The following is a 12,329-nucleotide window of genomic DNA, read 5'->3' as shown; positions in this document are numbered from 1 at the left end:
TGACCGGGCCCCTTAGGGCCGCAGCGAGGCGCCGGCGGGCGCGGGGAGTCCCGCAGCCGGCCGCGAGGAGGCAGCACGCGCCCGCCCGAGAGCCCCGTCCCGGCGTGCCCCGGGCCTCCGCCAAAGCCTTGGAGGCGGGACTTCCGGTCTGCGGCTCAGTCTTCGCGCTGCTGCTAGAAGCGTGGGGTGTGGAGGTCGGGTGCTGGCTCTGCGCGCAGGTGAGGAGCGACGGGGGAGGGCTGGGGGGTGGTTGGTGAGGAGCGGCGGGGGGCGGCGGGGTCCGCCGCGGGGCTTATCATCACCGGGGCCCCGCGGGCGCCGTCGGGGGCAGAGCGTGCGGGGCGCCCCGACGCGCGGGGGTCCCTGGGCCGGGACCGCTTCGCCGTCCTGGAGGCCTCCTTCCCGCCGCCCGAGGAGGTAGTGGCCCCGCGCCCACCCGGAGCTGCGGTCGGTTCTGCAGACCGGCTGGCTTCAAGCCGAGTTGGGTTATAAACACTTCGCATTTCAGCTTTGTGCTGCTGCGCGAGCTGGGGATGCTCTGGTTGGCGGCGGCCCTGTTTGTCGCAGTGGAGGCCCCCGTCGCCTGCAGCGGGGAGAGGCCTTGCACGGGCGGGAGGAGGCTTCTCCTGCGTGGTTTGGGCTCCTGCGTCTGTGCTTCTGTCCCCAGGCGTTTCCCCTGCCGCCCACTTATTCTCCCACCTTCGACCCCTTTTTAGACTTTCCACATTCTCGTTCCTAAGAAAAGAGGTCCCTGTTTCTTTAGCAAGGGTTTGTTCAGTGTCAGACAGCCCCGAAGGCCAGGTGCTGTGCTAGATGCTGGGGCTGCAGCAGGCCCTGCCTTCAGGGGGCTTCCTCCCAGGGCTTTGAGCCCTGCCACCTGGTCAGTGTGTATTTCAGTGCCCGCTTGCCCAATACCCTGTGTGTCCAGGTCTGTGCCGCGGGCAAGCAGCTGCACCTAGGGTCCATGGGCCTCATTCTTGTCCTCTAGTGACTTTGCCACTGCGCCTTCCTTTTAACGCACTGGGTGGCCAGCTCACTCATGGCTTGGTGGCAGTTGGACTGTTTTGGTGTCCATCACTCTCTCCCCCTGTGCTGGTCACAGCCTCAGGGCAGCTGACAGAGCAAAAGCGGGAGTTCACGGGGCACAGGTGGGTGTCAGGTCGGTCCCAGCGCTCCCTGGGCCCGGCCTCTCGCCCGGTGCCTGCTTTGGTCAATCCCCTGCAGGGCTGCACGTCTGAGGGCCGGTGGGGTTTCTGCACCCCCTTGGCTTATTTATAACATAACGTATTTTGCAGGCGGGCAGACGTCATGGATATAGATGCTGAAAGAGTCAGAATATCAAAGGAGATCAGGGAGTTGGAAAGGATTCTGGATCCCAGCTCTTCGAGTATCAACGTGGACGTCTCGGAGTCGAGTCTCGACTCGGATTCCGACGCAGGTCAGTGTCCGCGCTCCTTGGTCAGAGCGGCCGTGTCTGCCCTCGGGTTCCGGTCAGCCGCGGTGTGCTGTGGTGCTGGACGGTGTGTCACCACCCCTCCCTCGTCAGCCCCCGGCCCCGCTGGCTGTGTGCGAGCACCCTGCCCCGTGGTGCAGCCGGCTGTCCTGGGAGGAGGGGCCGTGCTGTCCTCCTCAGCAATCGGAAGGTTCCAGGGCCGAGCTCGCCCCCGTGCTTGAACAGTCACCACCGCTGAGACCCCATGGATCTCTTCCCTGGGCTCAGGCAGCTGCCCTCTGTCCGAGGCCCCTGCTGCCAGGGCTCTTGCTCTGTCCACTCCGCGTGCTTCCCTGGGCCCTGAGTGTCCCTCCCCGCAGCTCTGGCTGGAGGCCTGCCTGCAGTGGCTGAGCCGTCCAGGGCCCTGGCCTGCTCACCCCGCTCAGGCCCAGGTGCAGCTCTGAGACCGAGCCTCTCACGGTTCCCAGCTGCACCAGAGCCTTTTCTCACTTGGCATTGGGGCCTCTGTGGCTGTCCTGTCCCCTCCTCTGAGTGGCTTCACTTCCCCCAGGACAGAGCTGTCTCCTGTGAGGCCTGCCCTGGTTGTCCCCGCGGTCATCGTTCTGCGCGCCCGGGGGCACTCCGTGTTGGGCTGGCGTCTTCTCTTTCTGGCTGACCCTGCCCTCGGCTTAGTGCCTTCTCCACACAGCCGACGGGCAGTGCTCGGCCACTGGGCACGGGCGGGGAGGGGGAGGTCCACGCAGCACGCGTCCCACCCTCCGGACCTCCGTGGCCTGCGCCCCTCTCTTGTCTGCCTGGGAGATGCGCCGTGTGCGGCACTGGCCGGTCGGTCTCCTCGGCGCCTGTGACGTCCCATCACCAGCCACCGTTTCCGTCGTCGTTACTGACACACGTGCTTGCGTTCCTGCAGATTCGCTGCCCGACGGGGACTCTGACGCGGCTGGTCCACTGCTCTTGGTAACTTCCGGCCCGAGGTGGCTGTGCCGCTGAGGCAGGCGCCCCGCCCGCCAGGGGGTCCGGGGAGGGGGGTGTTTTGAACTCACCTTGGTTTTTCTGCATTTTTAAAGTAACGCGTATTTGTTAGTAAAGAGGAAACACCCCAAAGTATCATCAGAAGTAAGGTTGCCCCTAGATACACCACTCTTAGCAGCTTGGTGTTCACGCCTCTTGCTTTCTCTGAGCTCCTGTTGGCTCCACTGACCTCAGGGGACGTGACGTGACACGCGGGAGGCTGAGCGGGCTGCCTGGGTCCTGCCCCGTATTCACCTCTCTGCCTCAGTTTCCCAGTCTGTGCTGTGGGGGCACTCCCGGCCCCGGTCAGTGCACGTGTACCAGGGCCTAGAACGGCGCTTGGCAAGTAAGCACGAAGGTGGTGCCGCTTTTTAAGTACTTTCTGCTTATGTTGTAATTTATGTTAGTTTGGAAAATTTTGGTAGTTGGGTTTTTGATTTTTGTATCAAGTCAATGGAAACAGAATTGCTTCCTATTTGTAGTAGCTGGGTGGTCCTTCTGATATGGATTTACTGTAGTTCCGTGGTTTTTAGACTCATCGCCTCGAGATAGACATTGGGGTCGGCTCTGTTTTCAGTCTTGCCAACACTGCAGCGGCCCATGTTCCCGCTCACTGCGGCTGCCAGCGAGCCTCTTACAAAGTCCAAGTTTTACAGAAGTTTTTTATTGTAGAAAGTGAAAACTGCTTATTTCGTTACGCTTCGCCACCTGAGATGCATTCTTAGATAGTACTTTTTTTTTTTTAATTTTTATTTTATTTATTTATTTTTGGCTGCGTTGGGTCTTCGTTGCTGCGTGCTGGCTTTTTCTAGTTGTGGCAAGCGGGGGCTACTTTTTGTTGTGGTGCACGGGCTTCTCGTTGCGGTGGCTTCTCTTGTTGCAGAGCTCAGGCTCTAGGCATGCGGGCTTCAGTAGTTGTGGCACACGGGCTCAGTAGTTGTGGCTTGCAGGCTTTAGAGCGCGGGCTCAGTAGTTGTGGCGCACAGGCTACGTTGCTCTGCGGCATGTGGGATCTTCCCGGACCAGGGATCGAACCCGTGTCCCCTGCATTGGCAGGCAGGTTCTTATCCACTGCACTGCCAGGGAAGCCCAGAAATTACACTTAAATTGAACTGTCGTAAAACTAGGGAATGTGTCCGTACGCTGTTTGGTCCTCTGTCAGGGTGGTCTCACACCAGCCCAGCGGCCAGAATGTAGCTCCACTGGGGCCCGGAGGGTGCGGGAGTGTTCCCTTACCTGCAGTTTTCCGCTTGTCACCAGGAAGGAGAAAGGTGGGGGGAGGCCAGCAATGATGAGGATGACCCCAGGGAGAAGGCACTCCCTGAAGACCCAGAGACCTGCCTGCAGCTGAACATGGTCTACCAGGAGGTCCTCCAGGAGAAGCTGGCCGAGGTCAGCCTGCTGCTGGCCCAGAACCGGGAGCAGCAGGTAGGACAGGGTCTGGCCCCGAGAACCCTGCAGCCAGGCCTCCCGGGACCAGGGTTCTGGGTCTCCTCCTCTCCAAGGGGAGGCACTGCTGCCTGGCCCACAGGTGGCCCCTTGTGTCTGCCACAGGAGGAAGTCATGTGGGAACTGGTGGGGTGCAAGGGCCCCAAGGTGAAGGACAGCAGGAACCTGCCCTCGAGTCTGTACATGGGGCACTTCATGAAGCCCTACTTCAAGGACAAGGTCACCGGGGTGGTGAGTGGTGCAGGCTCTGCTCTCGTCAGGGAGGGTGGCCAGGCTCTGTGGGAAGGGGCTCTCGTCCCCCCAGCCTTCTGTGGGTGTGGTGACTTCCCTTGGATTCTTCAGGAGAGTGTTCCCCAACCTCTCTAAATTAAAACTCTGCCGGGTTCAGGGGTGGAAGTCAAGGTTTCCTCCCCTGGAAGGTGGCAGCTGAGCTCGCTGCACGGAGAAGCCCCTGGCGCGTTTCCTGGAGAGGTGGCGCACGGGCAGGAGCGTGGAGTCCTGGCAGCAGAGGTGTCCCTGTGGTTGGTGGCAGTCCCGCCCCCCTCGTCAGCACTCGTGGAGTCACTGAGCCCACCATGTGCCGCCGGGTGGTGTCCAGAGCCCTTCTCAAGGCAACGCTCTAGGGCCAGGCGTCCGGGGCCCGGCCTCGCATATGGCCGGGCTGCTCGAGAGGCTGGGGGACGGGGTCGCGAGTGCCAGCGGGGAGCACAGTCGGGTTCCATCCACGTCATAACACGACACTTTCCGACAGGGGCCTCCTGCCAACGAAGACATGCGGGAGAGGGCCGCCCAGGGCATCAAGGCTTTCGAGGAGCTCCTGGTGACCAAGTGTGAGAGCCCAGGCCGAAAGCTCAGCACCTGCCCGGCTCGGGCTCGAGGGGCCTTCACCCCGCCCTGCCTGTGTCCAGGCCTCCCCACAGGCGTGGGCCGCCAGGCTCCTCGGGGCCTTGACCGCTGGGCCTGGTCACCCGAAGCCCTGCTCTTCCCGTGCCGGGTGGGGTCCTTGCGGTGACACTGTCGTGAGGGGCAGGCCCAGCCCCCCACCCCGGGCTCGCTCTCTGGTCGCTCCCGCCCCGTTCCTGAGCACGCAGCCCTGGGGGGCCCTGCCCGGGGGTGGGGTTGGGGGGCGCCCGCCAGCACCTTCGCTTACTCGCCGCGGGCCTGCACGGGGCACAGGGGTCGCTGAGGGGGTCTGACCGGGGCACAGGGGTCGCTGAGGGGGTCTGACCGAGGCACATGCGTCCTGGGGACGACAGCACGACCGCATCCTCCTCCTTGCTTCTCAGGGAAGACCTGGGAGAAGGTCCTGCTCAGAAAGTCCGTGGTGAGCGACCGCCTGCAGCGTCTGCTCCAGCCCAAGTTACTCAAGTAAGTCTGAACGCGGGCGACGGGAAGCCGCCTGCCCCCGGGCGGGGCCGGTCCAGGCTGGCGGCTCGTGATGGCCAGAGGTCCCGTCATCCGCGCCCTAGCTGCGCCCCTTGCTCTGCAGGGGTCACTCCGCTGCAGCGGGCGTGGCACTGCTCCTGAACTTTCTCCCATGTAAGGCAGCCGGATGTCTAGGGTGGAGCGTGAGGGCGGGCAGGCCTGGCGGCCACGTAAGTCATATGACCTGGGTGCTCTCTCTGGCCTGGGCCTCAGTTTCCACCCCTGCAAGTGAGGACCATTTGCAAGACATGCATCTTATGTGTGCTGATAGCACGGTGTCTCGTGACCACGTCACAGCACCTGGGGTCAGGCCAGGGGTCCCAGGGGCTGCCCACTGCCTCACGGCTTGACGTGTGGGTCAGGATCTGTTGTGGTGACAGTCGGGTTGCTCCTCAGGCTGTAGGAGAGCTGGGTTTTCTGCTCGGCCTGTTCTGCAAACGGTTATTTCCTGTAGTGGTAACTGCAGCTCCGGCCTCGGTGCTGGGCGTGAGGGTCAGGATGTCTGGAGGCCTCGCTGTGTGCGGGGCGCAGGGCTGGGAGCTGGGACACAAGCTCTGGGACGTGGGGCGCCAGTAGTGTTGTCACCTGCATTAACATCGCCATGCTGGCCGACAGTGTGGCCGTCGTGACACCCAGAGGGAGGGCCGCTGCTTTCTTTGCGGGCGCAAGGGCCAGGGCAGCTTACAGAGAGTGAGTGGCTCGTCTGCGGTAGCAGGGTTCGCCTTTGGACCCCGTGCTGAGTCTGTGCTCCCCGTCGCCGTGCTCCGTGGTGTGGTACAGGGTGACCAGCTCTGCGGGGTGCGTCCCGGATCTGTGGAAAGGCCGAGCCAGCCCCGGAGACCCCCACGTGCCCCCACGGGGCACAGCAGCACCGTCGGTAACCTTGGTGCCTCTTCCTGCCTCTCAGGCTCGAGTATCTACAGCAGAAACAGAGGAGCAGCACGAGTGAGGTGGAGAGGCAGGTCCTGGAGAAGCAGGCCAGGGAGGCTGAGAAGGAGGTGCAGGACATCAAGTGAGTGGGGTCCTGCCGGGGAGGGTGTCGCGCGGGGCGGGGCGGGGCGAGCCGAGGGCAGCCCAGCGTGACCCCGTGCCCTGGCCCCTTCCTCCAGTCAGCTCCCCGAGGAGGCCCTGCTGGGCGACAGGCTGGACGACCACGACTGGGAGAAGATCTCCAACGTCAACGTGAGCTGGGGCTGCTCTGTCCCGGAAGCTGGGGTGGGGGTCAGCACCGGGCAGCGAGGCTGAGACCCGCGTGGCCGCCAGACCTGCCGCGACCCTCTCCGGTCAAGTGCGTGTCCACAGCGTGGGGTGGTTTTCGGGGCCCTCCCTGCTGGCACGTCTCGGCACCCTAGACGGAGCCGCCAAGCCCCGCAGCCCAGCAGCCCCTGTCAGGGCCCCGGCCCCGCAGACAGCTCTCTCTGTGTGCAGTTCGAGGGCAGCCGCGGCGCACAGGAGATCCGCCGGTTCTGGCAGAACTGCGAGCACCCGAGCATCAACAAGCAGGAGTGGAGCGCGCAGGAGGTGGAGCAGCTGAAGGGCATCGCGGCCAGGCACGGCCACCTGAACTGGCAGAGGATCGCCAAGGAGCTGGGGGTGAGGGCTGCAGGGCCCGGGCGGGCTCGGGGGTCTGCGGGCTGCACGTCGCGCCGCGGCCAGGGTTGTCCCTTGGAGCTGTCGGATGGTGTGGCCCTGGGGAAGGGTCCCCCCTCCACGCCTCCCCAGGCAGAGCTCGGAGGCTCCTCAGACCCCGCTGCCTCTCTGAGAGCTCACGTGCCTTCCCCCCACATGCCAGACCAGCCTTTGAGTTCCGTCCAAATCCCTTCCCTCCCCGAGTTCCCGCCTGTCTCTCCGTAGTAAGCTTGAGGGAGATTTATTTTGGTGGTGTGAGAAGAACCTTTTCCTGGTTTCTTTTGGGTTTTGCTGTCTTTCTCGTCTCCTAAGGTGAGAACTAAGTTCTCACTCTCACCTCTGTCTTTAGCGATGAAGGCATTTAAGGCCTGCTTTTCTGAGAACAGCTTGGTATGAAATGTCTCCTTTGTATCGGTTTTGGAGTGGCTGTGATTTCAGTTTTCATTCCCTCTTTGGATCTTAGCTTATGAAGGAATGTGTTTTTTCATTTTTAAATACCGAGGTTTGTTGGAATCCCTTTTGTTATTCTTTAGTTTGAATTTTATGACCTGACAATGCAGTCTGTAAAAATCTCCATTTTTTAAATTTCTCACTTTTGTGTCCAAGCACGTGGTTGCAGCAGACCAAATGAAACTTACCAGAGCCATTCAAAAACAAAAGCGTGCTCTCCGCCCTGGGAGTCTGGATTTCTGTATAAGCCTATTAAATGGAGTTTATTATATTATTGAATTTTGCTTTCTGAAAGAATTGTATTGATGGAACTTGGATGAAGCCTGACATAACTGTTAAAAAGTCGTTTTGTTCTTGTGTCTCTCACAGCTTTGCTGTATACATTTAGCTGCTGTGTAATTTGGTACACTAGCTTTTATTTACTTGGTAAATGAGGCTTTAGAAAAATTATTCTACGTGCCGAGTCCTAACCACTGGACTGCCAGAGAATTCCCTTTATGTCTTTAGTTCCTTAGTGTTTTTCTTTTTTAAGACTCTTTTTGTGTGTATTTTGGCCGCACCGTGTGGCTTGCGGGATCTTAGTTCCCCGACCAGGGATTGAACCCGCGCCCCCTGCAGTGGAAACGCAGAGCCCTAACTGCTGGACCGCCAGGGAATCCCCAGACCGTTTTTTAGAGCTGTTTTAGGTTCACAGCAAAATGGAGAGGACAGTACAGAGGTCTCTCGCGCACCTTTGCCTCCGCATGTGCACGGCCCCCCCGTCGTGAAAGTCACTCACCAGGTGGCACTTTTTTTTACCAAGGACAGATCTACGTTGACGTGTCGTGATCCCCCATGGTTTACCTTGGGGTTCGCACATTCTGTGGGTTTCGACGGAAGTAGAATGACACGTACCCACCATTATCGTCTAGCACAGGATGGTTTCAGTGCCCTACGAGTCCTCCGTGCTCCACCTGTGCCTCCTTCCTCCCCCACCCCCTGGCGACCACCGTTCAGTTTACTGTTTCAATAGTTTTGCCTTTTCCAGAATGTCACGTGTTAGTAATCATGCAACATGTGGCCATTTCAGATTGGCTTCTTTTACTTACGGACGTGCATTTAAGGTTCCTCTGTGTCTTTTCATGGCTTGATAGCTCATTTCTTGTTCACGCTGAATAATATTCCATTGTCTGGATGGACCAGAGTTTATTTTTTATTCGCCTGCTGAAGGGCATCTTGGGTGCTTCCAGGACTTGTCAGTTAGGAATAAAACTGCTGTGAACATCCACATGCAGGGTTTTGGGTGGACAGAAGTTTCCAACTCCTGGGGTAAATACCAAGGAGCACCATTGCTGGATCATGATGTTTAGCTTTGTAAGCAACCGCCACGCTGTCTTCCGGAGTGGCTGCACCACCTGCGTGCCCACCAGCCACGGAAGAGGGTCCCTGCGGCTCCACACCCTCACCAGCATCTCGTGTCGTCAGGCGCCCACATCTTGCGCATTCGGACAGGGCCGTAGTGGGGCCTCATCTTAACTTTCATTTCCCTGGCGACTTACTACGTGGTGCTTCTCCTCACGTGCTTCCTTGCCATCCGTATACCATCTTTGGTGAGGTGTCTGTGGGTCCGTTTTTCATTCAGGTAGTTCATTTTCTGATTGTTGAGTTTTAAGAGGGCTTTGTGTGTTTTGGATAACAGGCCTTGTCAGATGTGTCTTTTGCGAACATTTTCTCCCAGTCTGTGGTTTGTCTTTTAATTCTGTTGACATCGTCTTTCATCGAGCAGAAGTTTTTAAGTTGAATGACGTCCAGCTTACGAGTTCTTTCTTCAGTGGGTCGTGCTTTTCGTGTCGCGTCTCCAGAGGCCTCACCACCCGCACACCTCAGCTAAACGGACTGCAGGAGGCCGCCCAGCCTGCGCTCTGTAACCAGAGAGCTTGCTCTGGGGAAGAAGACAGCTCACACCACCTTACTCGGCTCTTGGGAAACCCCTTCCGCATAGGAGACGAGTGAGGGGGCGGATTGGGGCAAAAGTGTTCGCGGCAGGCACTGGGGGCTGTGTGCTCAGCTGGAACTCGGGTGGAAGCTGGGGGCCGTCACCTTGGAGCTCTCCTTGCGAGGGTGTCCCGGACGCAGACGCCACACCAGGGACTGTCCAGCACCCCAGCCCCCTGCACGGGCGCCGCTCGGCCGCCCCTGATGGGGGCTTCGGAGAGACTGACTCAGGGCTCCAGGGTCAGCGCCACGGTGCTGGCACGTGCCCTGCAGGATACCTTCATGCGTAGACTTGTCTGAGCTGAGGCCTCCGTTGGGAATTTGAGTTCACAGTACGGTTTTGGTGCCACATACATGGGGAGCTCTGACGGTGTGTGGACCTACTTGCTTTCATAAGCCGGTGCTGGGGACCCTCTAGTGGGCCCGAGCCTTCTGTCGGGGGCACTCTGCACTGTCCCCCAGGGGCCTGGCAGGAGTGCAGCCTTGGTTCTCAGTCGGGTGTCCCCCGTGCGTGGCGCGTGCCGGTAACCCCCCCCCACCCCGCCCCGCGCTGTGCTCTGGCCCCGGCATAACCCCCCCTGCCCCACGCTGTGCTCTGGCCCCGGCATAACCCCCCCCGCCCCGCACTGTGCTCTGGCCCCGGCAGACCTGGCGCAGCGCCTTCCAGTGCCTGCAGAAGCACCAGCAGCACAGCCCGGCCCTGAAGCGCAGCGCGTGGACGCAGGAGGAGGACCGCGCGCTCGCCCAGCTCGTGCAGCAGATGCGCGTCGGCAGCCACATCCCCTACCGGCGGAGTGAGTCCCGCGCCCGTGCCCCGGTCACGGCCGTGCGAGCCGGGGGGCGGCGTGGGGGCCCTGTGGTCCCGGGCGGCCGGCAGGCGTGGCGCCCACAAAGCCCCTCTGTCCCCAGTCGTCTACTACATGGAGGGGAGGGACTCCATGCAGCTCATCTACCGCTGGACCAAGAGCCTGGACCCCAGCCTGAAGAAGGGTCTCTGGGCCCCAGAGGAAGACGCGGTACGCTTACAGGGCCCAGGGGAGCTGGAGCCTGGAGTTTAAGACTGAACTGGGGCTGGGGAGGTCGTGACTGTGGCAGCAGAGGGACTGTTTTTCTGCCCCTCTGCAGAAGTTGCTTCAGGCGGTTGCCAAGTACGGGGAGCAAGATTGGTTTAAAATCCGGGAAGAGGTGCCAGGTAGGAGCGATGTCCAGTGCCGAGATCGGTGAGTCGGACAGCGCTGGGCAAGGGAAGGCCTTGCTGGGGTTGCTTCCGTGTGGGCCGCGGGCCGGGCTGGGAGACTGGCCCAGGGTGATCTGCTGGCGGAGGAGGAGGGTGTGGCCTTGGGGGCTAGGCGTACCAGGGCTCGCCTGCTCGGGAGGCAGGACAGCTTCTTTTTGAAACTGGACTTTTGTACAGGCTCAACTGGACATCCTTTGAGATCCCCTGGTTGGCAGTTTCCCTGAGCCCTATGATCTAAATTCCTCTCCCAGATCTCTGGTGGCAGGTTTCTGGCAGGCAGCTTCAGCTTCGTCCTTTTCTTGGCTTGCTTTTTTTTTTTTTTTTAACAGCTTTATTCTGTAATTCACATATAATCCATTCATTTAAAGTGTACAGTTCTGTGGGTTTCGGTGTATTTATTGAGCTGTGCAGCCATCATCACAATCAATTCTAGAACATTTTGATCACCCCACAAAGAAACACTGTTCCCTACCAAAAAACAGCAGTTCAAGAGTGGGCAAAGGGGACTTCCCTGGTGTTGCAGTGGTTAAGAATCTGCCTGCCAATGCAGGGGACACAGGTTCAAGCCCTGGTCTGGGAAGATCCCACATGCCACAGAGCGACTAAGCCTATGCGCCACAACTACTGAGCCTGCGCTCTAGAGCCCACATGCCACAACTGCTGAAGCCCACACGCCTAGAGCCTGTGCTCCGCAACAAAGAGAAGTCATAGCAATGAGAAGCATGCATACCACAACAAAGAGTAGCCCCCGCTCGCCGCAACTAGAGAAAGCCTGCGTGCAGCAACGAAGACCCAACGCAGCCAATAAATAAATAAATTTATTTTTTTAAAAAAAGTGGGCAAAGGACTTGAATAGACGTTTCTCGAAAGAAGACTTGCAAATGGCCATTAAGCACATGAAAAAATGCCAACATGTTTAGTCATTATAGAAATACAAGCCAAAACCACAGCAGGATGCCACCTCACACACCTGAGGATGGTTAATGTTTATAAATAATGGGAAATAACAAGTGTTGGAGAGGATGTGGAGAAATCAGAACCCTTGTGCACGGTTGGTGGGATCGTAAAACGTGTAAAATGGTGCAGCCACTTTGGAAAACAGTATGGAGATTCCTCAAAAAGATAGACGGAGAATTACCACATTATCTAGCAATTCCACCCAGTACCCAAAAGCATTGAAATCAGGGACTGAAACAGAAATTTGTACGCCTGTGTTCATAGCAGCACTATTCACAGCAACCTAAAGGTGGAAACAACCCAAGTGTCCATCAGCAAATGAGTGGATAAACAAAATGCGCTTCTCATGCTGTATGGACACCAGAATGTTATTCAGCCTTAGAAATGAGTGATATTCTGATAGGTGTTACATCATGGGTGAACCTTGGAAACAACGTTTGTGTACAAGTGTTTGTGTGGATATACATACTCATTTCTCTCAGCTATACCTACGAGTGGAATTGTTAGGTCACATGGTGATTCTGCTCAACTTTCGAGGAATGACTAGTCTCCAAAGTGGCTGTACCCTTTTACATTCCCACCAGCCGTGTAAGAGGGTCCCAGTCTTCCGCATCCTCACTAACACTACCTGTGATTCGAGCCATCCTAGTGGGAGTGAAGTGGTATCTCACTGTGATTTTGGTTTGCATTTCCTGAAGACTGATGATGTTGAGGCAGCTTTCCTGTGTTTGGCCATTTGTGTAT

The 12,329-nt window shown here is 58.7% G+C and overlaps 1 protein-coding gene across 2 annotated transcripts in view; it reads left to right on the top strand.

The window, feature by feature from the left end:
• The first annotated feature begins 90 nt into the window (after window positions 1-90).
• The window catches only part of SNAPC4 (small nuclear RNA activating complex polypeptide 4), a 26,193-nt gene continuing 13,954 nt past the window's right edge, over window positions 91-12,329 (top strand). Inside the window, exons 1-13 of one of the 2 annotated variants that reach the window (XM_057548593.1) lie at window positions 91-218; window positions 1,296-1,438; window positions 2,364-2,410; window positions 3,725-3,892; window positions 4,019-4,144; window positions 4,665-4,743; window positions 5,200-5,281; window positions 6,246-6,350; window positions 6,448-6,520; window positions 6,767-6,931; window positions 10,038-10,185; window positions 10,301-10,407; window positions 10,517-10,611. In XM_057548593.1, coding sequence (XP_057404576.1) covers window positions 1,309-1,438; window positions 2,364-2,410; window positions 3,725-3,892; window positions 4,019-4,144; window positions 4,665-4,743; window positions 5,200-5,281; window positions 6,246-6,350; window positions 6,448-6,520; window positions 6,767-6,931; window positions 10,038-10,185; window positions 10,301-10,407; window positions 10,517-10,611 — 1,325 coding nt within the window. In that variant the 5' untranslated portion in view covers window positions 91-218; window positions 1,296-1,308. Of the gene's footprint in view, window positions 219-1,295; window positions 1,439-2,363; window positions 2,411-2,780; window positions 2,811-3,724; window positions 3,893-4,018; window positions 4,145-4,664; window positions 4,744-5,199; window positions 5,282-6,245; window positions 6,351-6,447; window positions 6,521-6,766; window positions 6,932-10,037; window positions 10,186-10,300; window positions 10,408-10,516; window positions 10,612-12,329 lie in introns of those variants that run through there. The other variant, XM_057548594.1, reaches the window with a different exon arrangement.

This window comes from Balaenoptera acutorostrata, chromosome 6 (assembly GCF_949987535.1).
Source record: "Balaenoptera acutorostrata chromosome 6, mBalAcu1.1, whole genome shotgun sequence".
NCBI classification, from domain to species: Eukaryota; Metazoa; Chordata; class Mammalia; order Artiodactyla; family Balaenopteridae; genus Balaenoptera; species Balaenoptera acutorostrata.
The sequence above is the reverse complement of the archived record's forward strand: the minus strand, read 5'-3'. Positions and strand labels throughout refer to the sequence as shown.